Source organism: Hemibagrus wyckioides, linkage group LG12 (genome assembly GCF_019097595.1).
Source record: "Hemibagrus wyckioides isolate EC202008001 linkage group LG12, SWU_Hwy_1.0, whole genome shotgun sequence".
NCBI classification, from domain to species: domain Eukaryota; kingdom Metazoa; phylum Chordata; class Actinopteri; order Siluriformes; family Bagridae; genus Hemibagrus; species Hemibagrus wyckioides.
In genome coordinates this window covers 4,883,550-4,897,713 of record NC_080721.1, presented here as the reverse complement: position 1 = coordinate 4,897,713, position 14,164 = coordinate 4,883,550, and the positions used below count along the sequence as shown (strand labels likewise).

Genomic DNA, 14,164 nt, shown 5'->3' with positions numbered 1-14,164 from the left:
ATTTTAATGGTAGGTTTATCTGAACAGTGAGAGACAGAATAACAACAAATAAATCCAGGAAAACACATTTCAGAAAAGTTCTACATTGATTTGCATTTTATTGAGTGAAATAAGTATTTGATCCCTTTGCAAAACATGACTTAGTACTTGGTGGCAAACCCTTGTTGGCAATCACAGACGTCAGACATTTCTTGTAGTTGGCCACCAGGTTTGCACACATCTCACATCTCAAGGAATTTGGGCCCACTCCTCTCTGCATCCACGACCCATTTTCAATGCCCTGGCTGAGGGAAGGGGGTTCTCACTCAAGATTTGACGGTACATGGCTCCGTCCATCGTCCCTTTGATGCGGTGCGGTTGTCCTGTCCCCTTAGCAGAAAAACACCCCCAAAGCATAATGTTTCCACCTCCATGTTTGACCGTGGGGATGGTCTTCTTGGAGTCATAGGCAGCATTCCTCCTCCTCCAAACACGGCGAGTTGAGTTGATGCCAAAGAGCTGGATTTTGGTCTCATTTGACCACAACACCTTCACCCAGTTCTCCTCTGAATCATTCAGATGTTCACTGGCAAACTTCAGATGGTCCTGTACATGTGCTTTCTTTAGCAGGGGGACCTTGCGGGCGTTACTGGATTTCAGTCTTTCATGGCGTAGTGTGTTACCAATTGTTTACTTGGTGACTATGGTCCCAGCTGCCTTGAGATCATTGACAAAATCCTCCAGTGTAATTCTGGGCTGATTCCTCACCGTTCTCATGATCATTGAAACTCCATGAGGTGAGATCTTGCATGGAGCCCCAGACTGAGGACGATTGACAGTCCTTTTGTGTTACTTCCATTTGGGAATAATCGCACCAACTGTTGTCACCTTCTCACCAAGCTGCTTGGCGTTGGTCTTGTAGCTCATTCCAGCCTTGTGTAGGTCTACAATCTTGTTCCTGACATCCATGGACAGCTCTTTGGTCTTGGCCATGATGGAGAGTTTGGAATCTGATTGATTGCTTCCTTCTGTGGACAGGGTGTCTTTCATACAGTTGACAAGCTGAGATTAAGAGCACTCCCCGAGAGTGCTCCTACTGTAATCTCAGCTCCTTACCTGTATAAAAGACACCTGGGAGCCAGAAATCTTTCTGATTGATAGGGGATCAAATACTTATTTCACTCATTAAAATGCAAATCAATGTAGAACTTTTCTGAAATGTGTTTTTCTGGATTTTTTTGTTGTTATTCTGCCTCTCACTGTTCAAATACACCTACTATTAAAATTACAGACTGATCATTTCTTTGTCAGTGGGCAAACGTACAAAATCAGCAGGGGATCAAATCATTTTTTCCCTCACTGTACATGATTGAGGCAGTCTAAAAAAAAAGGCATGGATCCCTGTAAACATACTACAAATAGGTGACAATTTAAAGGAAAAAATTAAGGCGTCTTAGTGTAACCTAGCATAGATTCTCCAAGGACCTACATGTGTATTGGATCCTTGAAGACCATTCCCTTACAGTAGTTAGTGTTTTGTTAGTAGTGGTGGAGAGCGTGGTCCAATGGGGCGCTCGAAAATCTCTCACAGATGTTCAGTGAAGTTGAGATCTGATGACTTGATTTATGTCATTTTCCATTCAGTGAGCTCTCGTACCCTGTGGATTCATCATAAGATAAAGGTGATAGAGGTTATCTTTCATCAGGTTCACAAAGTTAGAGAAGGGATATTATTTATTATATTCAAGCTGTCTGCTGTTACTGAGATGAGGATGAGTTCCTCTGGTTCCTCGCAAGATTTCTTTCTAATATTGTCTCAGAGAAGTTTTTTTTTTTTCAACACCATTGACTCTGGATTAATCTTTAAGGACAAATTTAAGATTTGAATTTTTTTAGATTTTTGTGCTGAATATGTATATTTCTATAAAACTATGTTGTGACAATGTCCATTACTAAAAGTATATAAAAATAAAATAAAATAAAATAAAATAAAATAAAATAAAATAAAATAAAATAAAATAAAATAAAATAAAATTGACTTCAACTTGCTCCCTTTTGGACAAAAGTGAACCCCAAAGAAACATATTGCTTAAAAAATGTATTTCCTGTTTTTAGATACTGTACTTTATCTGTACTTTATTTGATTTAAAACTTATCTGGCTGCATTTCTTTCATGATTCTCCAAGTGACTGGACTAATTTAAAAAAAAAAAAAATGGATAGCTTTCTTTTCTGTTGGAGAGAGAAGCTGTTTCTCAGGGCTGTAATTAGAGCAGGGCACAAACACAATCATTTATTTGCCTTTATTAGATGCTCTCATGCGGGGCAAGCGTAAGTGTTTATAATATTAGTATTTCATCAACTTGCCACGCTCCAGTTGTGTCCGCCCTTGGTGTGTGTTTTCAATTTGTTTTGGATCACCTGCACTTTAAATCCAGGGCTATCCAGTGCAAGGGGTTAAAGGGAGTGATAACTGATGTTGTTTAGCATGTGGAGACCTTTTATCATTTCACTAATTACGAGTCAGCTCACAAACATGAGATCTGAGTTTTCAATTATTTAATACAACATTACTTACTGAATACAGTTATTTTTTTTTTCTTGGGCTATTTGCTTGTTTTGTTCTCCACAGCTCTGTAGACACAAACCAAGGCTTTTGAACATGCTCATGTAATACTAACAGAAAATAAAATGTGATCTAATGAAAAAAAATAAAATATACATATATATATATATAATATTTTTTTTTATTACTATTTTTTATTAACACACTCATATATATATATATATATATATATATATATATATATATATATATATATATATATATATATATATATTAAATAAAGTCATTATTTTATATGTCAAAAAAAGATATTTTATTATAACATTATTTTTTATTTACAAAAATATTTATTACATCTCTTGGTAAAAGTACATTCTCTTTAATCTGGAAATGAAGAAACAAAGAGGTTAGTTTTTACTTTGTTCTGATTTCTTTAGTTTTTCCACGATTATTTAATACACATCGCAAACACATAAAACACTACAGTCAAAATATGAATATTTCTCTCTCTCTCTCTCTCTCTTTCCGCACTCCAGATCAGCTACCAGAGTATCGAATCCTTCGACCCCAGCGTGAATGTGCCTGGTCCACGCCGGACTATCTCTAAACTGAAGAATGAGACGTACCACATGTTCTCAGGCCTTCAACCTGGAACCACATATCTAGTATCAGTGCGTGCCCGAACTGCCAAGGGCTTCGGCCAGACCACATTAACCGAGATCACCACAAACATCTCAGGTAGGTGTTAAGAAATCTGATTTTGCTGTGCAGTATTGTAAATGTGGCTTAGTGGGATAGTGATTAATATGTTTGTCTCACACCTCCAGGGTTTGGGGTTTGATTCTGTGTGTGTGTGAAATTTGTATGTTCTCCAAGTGCTTCAGGGGTTTCCTCTGGGTACTCCAGTTTCCTTGGATCCCCAGTCCAAAGACATGCCTTGTATGCATATCTAAATTGTCAGTAGTGTGTGTGTGTGTCATGGTTTGTACTTTGGGATAGACACCAGGTTCCCAGTGACCCTGTATAGGCTAAGTGCTACAGAAATCAGATGGATATTATTGTGATAAGTGCCAATTCTATGCAGCTCACATCAGAGTTTAAAATTGCATTGCTATGTCTTAAATATACTGATGTGAAGTGAATAATAAAACACATTAAGCCACTTAGTGATGGAGTGGTGTGATATACCCAGCCAGTGTGTAAAGCCATGTGTAAATCCCACTCAGCTGTCTGAGGAGCTCTTAAGTCTGTGGGTTCTGTGAAGTTTCCTCATTATGTGAATGTAACTCAAATCCTGCATTCCTGAATAGGGCTCGCGAGTTCGTGTTATGTGTTATCACTAATACTGATTTTAGCAGGAAGGAACAAATGCATTTGGCTAATAATAATAATAATAATAATAATAATAATAATAATAATAATCACCATGAGAAAAAAAAAACTGTTTATGTCTGGTGAACTTTCTTTTAGAGCCAGCGTGTGCTTGTTCCTCTCTCTCTCTCTCTCTCTCTCTCCCTTGTTCTTCTCACTCTCTCTCTCTCTCTCTCTCTCTCTCTTGCTCTTCTCTCTCTCTCTCTGTCTCTCTCTCTTTCTCTCTCCCTTGTTCTTGTCTCTCTCTTGCTTTCTCTCTCTTTTTCTGTCTTTCTCTCTTGCTCTTGTTCTCTCTCCCTTATTCTTCTCTCTCTCTCTCTCTCTCTCTCTCTTCCCACAGCTCCTGCGTTTGACTATGAAGACATCCCGGCTCCTTTAAGTGAGTCTGAGAGCACCATTACTGTGCTGCTGCGTCCTGCTCTGGCCCGAGGAGCTCCTGTCAGGTGCCTACCAAACAAATTACAACAAATAACACAATGTTTGCTCCTCAGCTTTTTCAAATCTGCTTTCGGGTCACTAAAATGTAAATCCAGGCTGTTTACTTTTGAGCTTGCTTTGTGGTGGGAGATTGTACTGCATGCGTTCACATCCAATAGATAGATAGACTTGTTTGGACTTTTGTTAGTGTTCTGTGCTGCATTTGTAATAGAGGGACACTATTAAAAAAATATATATAACATTTGTGTGAAACGTAATGGCTTTCTATTTATTACAAATGCCACATCTTAGCATTTGAAATAATAATAATAATAAAAAAAGAGTTCAACGGTCTTATATATATATATATATATATATATATATATATATATATATATATATATATATATATATATATATATATATATATATATATATATATAATGTCTTAGATTAAAAACGAAATAATTGCATGAGATGACAAAGTGCTAAAATGTACAAGTGCAAGTGCAGCTTAAATATATTTAAATAAATAAATAAATAACAAAGCTAGCATAGCAAGTTAAAGTTACAGATTGCTCATTAGTATGCAACTCCATCCATCTGCCTTTGGCATCCATCCTGCTGTTAGTTTTTAGTTTTTTTGTAAAGCAGTTTTCCGCTTATAGCAAACATAGTCAATCAACTAAGTAGTGTCTAATTTTGCTCCTTACGTTTTTAATCTAAACGCTCAGCCAAGGTCATCATATCTCATATCATCTACAGTGCTTACCACGTGGTGGTGGTGGAGGAGGACGGCTCACGGCAGGTGAAGAGGAGAGAGCTCGGCCATCACGACTGCTTTCCTTCCCCCTCGTCTCAGGGAGACTCTCAGGGCAGAGCAGGAGGCGTTCCTCCGCACTATTACACGGCCGAGTTTCCTCCCAGCAGCCTCCTCACAGCCACATCGTTCACCGTAGGGGACAACCACACCTACAACGGTTACTGGAACACACCCCTGGACCCGAGCAGGAGTTATCTCATCTATCTGCAGGCGGCGAGCAACTTCAGAGGGGTGAGTGTGAAGATCGTTTATTCCAGGATGCTCTGCTTAGCATATGCTAAGAATGCTAACAATAAAGATGCCGAGCATAGATGCTTTAATGAACATTGTGGGTCAATATATTCCTTTATCCTTATTTTTGTCTTTAATCAAGGTTGACGGAATGATGAAATGATGAATTACTCTTCTGGGGGAAAAAATGATGGTACTGCTGTGAGGCTGAAATTAAAGACACATGAGATACATTTGTAAATAAGACAAAGAACAGATACTTATTTAATTATTACTTATTACTTATTACTTTACTTATTACTTATTTAATTATTATGTAATTGCATTGAGATTAGTTTGAGTAGCCATACTGTGCAATGTGTAATAGCTGTCAGTGCAGCTGTTTAAACCCACCCCACCCCACCCCACCCCTTTTTGGGTGCTGAGGATCACATAGTAAAATGGTCTAGAACTGTGTCATAAAAAATATGAGCTTATCTTAAAAATGTCCTTTATTCTGAGTGTCTTCTGTATTAGGCTGCAGTTTGACTGGACGTGAATTTAACTCACTTTGTCAATCCACTCAAGAAGGACAATGTAAATATATATATATATATGTGTTGGTGCTTCCTTGTGAATTTGTGAACCTGGTAGTGAAGACATTTAAATGTCAAAGGTGTGAATGCTTTAAGGTCAGTTTACAAAGGAAAAGGAGAATGAGGTGGAGCTTTTTAGTGCCCCATAGTTCAGCTCTGAGTCAGCCATTTTAAAGACTCTCTCTTCTCTATCTCTTCTCTCTCTCTCTCTCTCTCTCTCTCTCTCTCTCTTGTTATTGTCATGTTCTGTCTCTCTCTCTACCCCGTTCTTCTCTCTCTCTCTCATTTCTCTCTTTCTTGTTCTTGTCAGGGTCTCTCTCTCCCTCATTCTCTCTCTCTCTCTCCCTCTCTCTCTCTCTTGCTGTCTCTCTCTTTCTCTGTCTCGTTTTTTCTCTCTCTCTGTCTCTCTCACTCTCTCTCTTATTCTCTCTCTATCGGTCTCTCTCTGTCTCTCTTATTCTCTCTCTCTCTCTCTCTCTCTCTCTCTCTGTCTCTCTCTTTCTCTCTCTCTCTTGTTATTGTCATGTTCTGTCTCTCTCTCTACCCCGTTCTTCTCTCTCTCTCTCATTTCTATCTTTCTTGTTCGTCAGGCTCTCTCTCTCCCTCATTCTCTCTCTCTCTCTCTCTCTCTCTCTCTATCTGTCTCTCTCTGTCTCTCTTATTCTCTCTCTCTCTCTCTCTCTTGCTCTTCTCTCTCTCTGTGTCTCTCTCTCTTTCCCTTTCTCTCTCTCTTTTGTTCTTGTCTCTCTCTTGCTTTCTCTCTCTTTTTCTGTCTTTCTCTCTTGCTCTTGTTGTCTTTCCCTTATTCTTGTCCCTTATTCTTGTCTCTCTCTCCCTCTCTCTCTCTCTCTCTCTCTCTCAATCTCAAATCCTTCCAGCACACTGCAATGTTCGCTTCCTAAAAAAATCCCACAATGCACCTCAAAAAACAGACAGCTCACTGTTGTATGTTCCCTCTGCTTCGTATGCTCCCTAACTGGAAATGACATCATTTTTCTGAATCCTTTCAGCTCAAAAAAAAAAACAAAAAAAAAAACCCTGAGCCAACCAAAAATATAAGTGGCCTGTTATCGTTGTAGCTCTCAAGTGATTACATACATTAGTTATGTTTCACTTTACTGGACATTCTATTGTCCAGTATTGCAGTTTGTTTGAGTCTAGCGACTTCATTAATTAATGATTTAATAAAACAATCCACTACCTAGAAATGTTGCAATCATATGTAACAGAACGAAGCGTTTTCTCGTAATGTGCTTTAACTCTTTTTAACAGAGGACGGAAATATTGAATTTGTGCCAGTTTTGGAGGTGTCCGCCTTCAGCACCCAATTTCTTTTGTTATATCACAGCGGTGATTAATGGCTCATATGCAAGTAGACACTCAGGGCTTTAAGAAATTGTTGTGGTTCATAAATATTTTCTTACCAGCCTAATAGGGGCAACATCATAGAAAAGTTAGAAAGTTTTGTTTTATATAAATATTTTTTTTTATCTTCAAAGTAAATGGTAATATGAAACCCATTTCTGTGCTTTGTGATGCCCCTAAGCATTATCTTCAACCAGTAAAATTCTTCCTGTGTAAGGTTATCTAAACAGCAGTAAAATCGTCTCGAAGAGAGTCCTGACTCTTTTTATATCAGGCTCGCGGCGATAAAATAATTCATTTGTTTATACTGATTGAAAATGTCCCCCTTAAGTCGATGTCACTGTCCTGGGTTAAAAAAAAAACATTAAAAGATGTGAGAAAGATATCTGAAAAGCTCTGTTGTTGAGGAGACGTTGTGTAACACGAGGACATACAGTAGTCATATCGGTGGAAATTGAGTCATCAGTGTCCCAACGTGTACTGAGCCAGTGTAGACGATATACTGATTCACAAGCTAGGGGAGCTAGGGACCTGATTGAGACGAACCCACAGTTTGCATAATCCTAGCTTCTCTATATCTCCATTATGCCAAAAGGCTTTTTTTTTTTCCTGTTATCTAATTCTATTATGAAGCACGTTTTAATAAAGGAAAAAAAATAGATATATAAAAATATGTTGTCAAACTGTCAAAAGATTGTGAGAAATTGTTCCTACTCATGGTGCTAATATAAAAACATTGAACCCACTCAGTTTAATTAGCTCCGAAATAAAGAAAAGGTGTGTCAAAGAAGCAGCCTCTGTAAATTGCTAGCAGGCGTTAGAGACGTGGCTGAATTTTGCACAACTCGGTTTTGATATAGTTCCTTTTAAAACTATTCGCATGTCTGGATTGGGTAGAGTGTGATGAATGAGTTACTGGGTTATTTATTTATTTTTTTCTTCTTTTGTGCATGAAATGATTGGGGGACCTTATGCAAGCCAGCATCCACTGTTAAAATAAATTATAAAATGAAATAATAATAATAATAATAATAATAATAATAATAATAATAATAATAATAATAATAATGAAAAGAAGAAGAAGAATTTATAAATATAATGATTTTATTATATAATAAATATTATAATTATGGTTTAATTATATAAATCTAAATAATTTAATAATAATTCTTATTATTATAATTTTTGTTTTGTTGTTCTTCTTCTTCTTTTTATTATTATTATTATTATTATTATTATTATTATTATTATTATTATTATTATAATAAATGATATTCTTCTTCTATTCTATTCTATTCTATTCTAATAATAAAAATAATAATAATAATAATAATAATAATAATAATAATAATACATAATTTAGATTCATATAATTAAATTACAGTTGCAGGAAAAGGAAAGTATTTTTTATTTATCAGGGTCTAAATAACAGGTGAAGTAACGTAAGATATTTCATTGTCACTGTACACGATACAATGTCATCTAATGAAGCCACTCTCAGACAGCAACAAGGACATTTAAACATTTAATACTCTTACTCTTGAATCTTGAATCTTGAAGGATTTTAAATTAAAACATTAAATAAGAAGAACTAAGAATAAATAAACTGAGTGCACTCTAAAATATGCACCAGATTGCACAAGTGTAATGCCTTGATTATTAAACTGTGAGATGTATATAGTGTAGAAATGTACACTATAAATTACTGTACTGTACGTGTACTGTAAGTGTACTGTAGGGCATACAAAGTGTACTGTAGTGCATACAAAGTGTACTGTAGTGCATACCAAGTGTACTGTAGTGCATACCAAGTGTACTGTAGTGCATTCAAAGTGTACTGTAGTGCATACAAAGTGTACTGTAGGACATACAAAGTGTACTGTAGTGCATACAAAGTGTACTGTAGTGCATACAAAGTGTACTGTAGTGCATACAAAGTGTACTGTAGGACATACAAAGTGTACTGTAGTGCATACAAAGTGTACTGTAGGGCATACAAAGTGTACTGTAGTGCATACCAAGTGTACTGTAGGGCATACAAAGTGTACTGTAGTGCATTCAAAGTGTACTGTAGTGCATACCAAGTGTACTGTAGTGCATTCAAAGTGTACTGTAGTGCATACAAAGTGTACTGTAGTGCATTCAAAGTGTACTGTAGTGCATACCAAGTGTACTGTAGGGCATACAAAGTGTACTGTAGGGCATACAAAGTGTACTGTAGGACATACCAAGTGTACTGTAGGACATACAAAGTGTACTGTAGGGCATACAAAGTGTACTGTAGGACATACAAAGTGTACTGTAGGACATACCAAGTGTACTGTAGGACATACAAAGTGTACTGTAGGGCATACAAAGTGTACTGTAGGGCATACAAAGTGTACTGTAGGGCATACAAAGTGTACTGTAGGACATACCAAGTGTACTGTAGGACATACAAAGTGTACTGTAGGGCATACAAAGTGTACTGTAGGGCATACAAAGTGTACTGTAGGACATACAAAGTGTACTGTAGGGCATACAAAGTGTACTGTAGGACATACAAAGTGTACTGTAGTGCATACAAAGTGTACTGTAGGACATACAAAGTGTACTGTAGTGCATACAAAGTGTACTGTAGGACATACAAAGTGTACTGTAGGGCATACCAAGTGTACTGTAGGACATACAAAGTGTACTGTAGGACATACAAAGTGTACTGTAGGGCATACAAAGTGTACTGTAGGGCATACCAAGTGTACTGTAGGACATACAAAGTGTACTGTAGGGCATACCAAGTGTACTGTAGGACATACAAAGTGTACTGTAGGGCATACCAAGTGTACTGTAGGGCATACCAAGTGTACTGTAGGACATACAAAGTGTACTGTAGGACATACAAAGTGTACTGTAGGGCATACAAAGTGTACTGTAGGACATACAAAGTGTACTGTAGGGCATACAAAGTGTACTGTAGGGCATACAAAGTGTACTGTAGGACATATAGCAGCATAGGGTAGGATTATTAGTAGGATAAAGTAGTCCTTAACAGCTATAAAGTACTAAGGAAATACTTGTGACTTAAGCTGCACTTCAATATGTAAAGAAGTTGTACTTCAGTCATGTGTGCTTACCTCTATAAAGGCAGAACTTGTGGCTGTTCAGTGTTAGAATGAAACCTCCAGCACTTTTTCCCTACAACAGTTGTTGAGGACCACACCATTGTTATTTAAGCCCTGATAAATAAAAGCATAGAATTAAAGAAGGTACTTCCTTGTATGTATGTGAGAAAAGTCGCACGTAGTCGTGTTACATACGTATTTTTGTGTTGATTGCACGATTTCTCAGAAAGTTGAACGGCTCTATTTGTTTTCCCATATGACATTTATTTAAGACTCAAACCCTTTTAAAACCCCTTATTAAAGACACAAACCCTGAACACAGCAGCAACGTGAGCACTTTATTAATCCTAAGAGTAACTTACTTCCTGAAAACCCAATGAAATCAACCGTAACTACAAATACGTACGCATTTCTATACTTCCATACAAACAAATAACGATCGACTACAATAGCAGTGTAATAGATAGGCCAACTTGATCTTATCTCCTGAACAAACTACCCCCTTTCTGTTTTCCCACTGCAGCTGATTCCCATGTCATTATGGTGCATGTAAAATTTCCCATGCCTCGTTACAAATTCAGCCGAAGTTACTGAAGAGGCTGCAGTTATCGGAGCATGGGGCGTACTCACATGAAATTGAGGTTAATGGCGTTTCTAAGATTCTTTTTTATGTTTCAAACCGCTAAAATTAAGCCGCCGACTGTGTTTGAATTAGTAAATGGCAAGGTTACTCAAAGGCTAATGCTCACTGTACCTTAAGCCTTTTTTAACAAAAGTATTCACCACACCAGGCGTTTTGGCTCTAAAGAACCCTGAATAGTGCTTTTGTTCCAGGTAGAAGACGTTCCATTTACTCTAGCACACCACCCGTATACTATCATTATAGATAAATTACTCAGCGATAGCCCTGATAACCTTTTGTTTCCTCTGGATTTGTGTGCAGGAGACCCGGATCAACTGCATTCGGATAGCGCGGAAAGGTAATTTTTTTTCTCCTTCTTCCTCCTAAGTCTCTGAAACAAGATTGCACTCTTCTGCCTCCATTATCACTCATGTTATGACATCAGAAAAAAACATTAATCGCACTGTCATTCTTTTCTTTGGCCTTGATCAGCAGTTGTCAGGGCTTCAACCCCAACTGTCTAATTAGCAATCCAGGGACTTCGCTGTTTGAGCCTCATCAACTGAAATGTGGGCAATACAGCAGTATGATATTTTAGCAATAAAATAGTTTGTCCTGAGTACCCAGGGATTGATTCCATATTCCCTGTGAAGATGTTTAGGATAAGTGATTCAGAAAATAAATGAATAGTTCAGTACTTCTTTGGTTAACCCACGAATGATATTAGTTTGTTTTCACCAACAAACCACCCGCTTCCACCCTGTGTGTGTGTGTGTGTGTGTGTGTGTGTGTGTGGTGTTTGCATGTTATCCCCATGCTTCCTCTGGTTACTCCAAGCATTGTGATTGATTGGCATCTCTAAATGGTTACAGACAGTGTGTGAGTGTTTGTGACAGGTAGGCACTCTGTCCAGGGTGTCCATCAGCCCCATGTCCACTGGGATAGACTCCAGGCTCCCTGAGACCCTGTAACTAAAAATAGATGGATTTTTTATTTTTTTGACAGACCGGGTTTATTTCAGCAGTGCTTTCATACCTTCATAGGAGTTTTTCTGCCAAGTTCAAATGTCGATCCATTTCGGCCACTTTGGAATTTGCTATTGATAGATTTTATTTGACACGGCGTAAAAATTAAATCATCTTGTAAAACTTGCATTTATAGGGCAGAAATACAACCTCTGGCTTTTTAATTTCTCAGTTTGTTCATATATCAAGAGCACAGTGCCATGGCTCTGTACTTTGGACCTCGGGGGTGAGTTTAGCAGCCCGCTTGGAATTGACCCAAAACCATTTTACTTAAACTGGTTGTTTTATTCCCGTACCCAAGTCCAGTTAGTGTTCCCACCTGCCCAAAGGGAAAACGTAACATTATAACCTAATGTAAAAGCACCTGGAAACACAGCAGTTATTTTTTTTTTTTATTTCTTTTATTTCTATTTCTTTCAAAACATACCGAATATATTATTTACAAGCTTGCCTGAATTGCGACTCCATTACTCAATGCTCTAAACACTAAGCTGTCTGTAACAACCTGCTTTACGTCACGTGATTCTGAAGGAATATATTTCAGAGAAGAAATAGAGACTATAAGACTATATCATATTTCAGATTCTGCAGCGGTAGCCGAGTGCTTTAAAAGCTCATCACCGAAATCTGAGGGATGAAATGGTTTTTGAAATGTAGCTTTAAATTGTGTGTGTGTTTAAACAGCAAATCTAAAAGCAAAAAAATAGAAGAAGATAGATAGATAGATAGATAGATAGATAGATAGATAGATAGATAGATAGATAGATAGATAGATAGATAGACAGACAGACAGACAGACAGACAGTCTTGTAAAGTGCATGTCCAGGGGAGATCGAGGCTGTATGTAATGACCATCTCACCATGGTGACAAGATGGTGTGTAAAGTGTCTCTATCATCTGCTATTCTTCTCTCTCTCTCTCTCTCTCTCTCTCTCTCTCTCTGTTGTTTTTTTTTTTCCTATTGTCTGCTTCTTCTTTTTTTTGTTTGCTCTGTATCCCAGTGCTCCCCAGGTGCTCCTCTCCACCACTCCCACATCAGATTAATTACAAGCCGAACCCTTGCAGATGAAGATGAACTGCCCACCCAATTCTTCTTCCAAGCCAAATCTTTCATTTTTCTTGCTGTCTCATTTATTAACCCCTCATTCTTCTTCATCTTTCTCTGAGATTGCGAGCTCAAAGGAGATATAGAGGAGAGTTTTCGTGTACTTTGAGCTTTAGTTTTCAAAGATAGAAGAGTAACTAGAATGGATTTTGTGATGCAGTGGATGAATTATTTACATACTACTGACCGCACTACCACCACCACCACCATCGCAATATCTACTTATACCTGATATGTCTATCACTACTACAATTACTACTACTATAATAACTACTAGTAGTGCTTTTATAATATCTACAGGGGTTGTGCACAATAATGTGAACACCCATTGTTATATTATTTGTGTAGGCTACTGTGGATTGTGATTATCATTTATTTATTTTTCTTGCTATATATTGTCTAGGATGCATGCCAGTATAAAACAAATTCACTCAGCAGTGGTTAGTTTTGCTCATTGTTGAAATGAACGACTTGTCAGACTTCCAGAGGAGTCGGATCATGACGGCCCGTTTAACAGGAGCATCTGTAACCTTTACAGTCCAACTCTTTGGTGTTTCAAGAGCAACAGTCTTCATCAGCGAAGAAGAATAGTGGACGATAAGCAAAATGTAATGATAGGGACTGTCGAATACTAGGAAGGATTGTGTCCAAACAACACAGTGCTACTGCAAAAGTGACAGCAGAACTTATTATTCAGCTAAAAGACCCTGATTCCATGAAAACAATCCTCAGAGAACTTCACAAAGCCACTTATACCATTACTGTTACTGCTACTACTACTACAGTTATAATATCTACTGCTGTTATATCCATTTCTACCACTACTGCTACTGCTGCAATTATTATTATTATTATTATTATTATTATTATTATTATTATTATTATTATTAGCCACTAATATTTGTGAACATTTACAGTTCATACAGTAAAACAGTATAATAAAAATAATAATAAAAATAATAATAATAATAAATTTGATTCCTTG

General features: G+C 37.3%; 1 protein-coding gene across 5 annotated transcripts in view; it reads left to right on the top strand.

The window, feature by feature from the left end:
* ptprua (protein tyrosine phosphatase receptor type Ua) overlaps nt 1-14,164 on the top strand; it is a 264,933-nt gene that overhangs the window by 189,928 nt on the left and 60,841 nt on the right. For all 5 annotated transcript variants that reach the window (XM_058404915.1, XM_058404911.1, XM_058404913.1 and 2 more), the window contains exons 10-13: nt 3,081-3,282; nt 4,256-4,358; nt 5,098-5,386; nt 11,371-11,407. In XM_058404915.1, the coding sequence (XP_058260898.1) occupies nt 3,081-3,282; nt 4,256-4,358; nt 5,098-5,386; nt 11,371-11,407 (631 nt within the window). The remainder of the gene's footprint in view (nt 1-3,080; nt 3,283-4,255; nt 4,359-5,097; nt 5,387-11,370; nt 11,408-14,164) is intronic.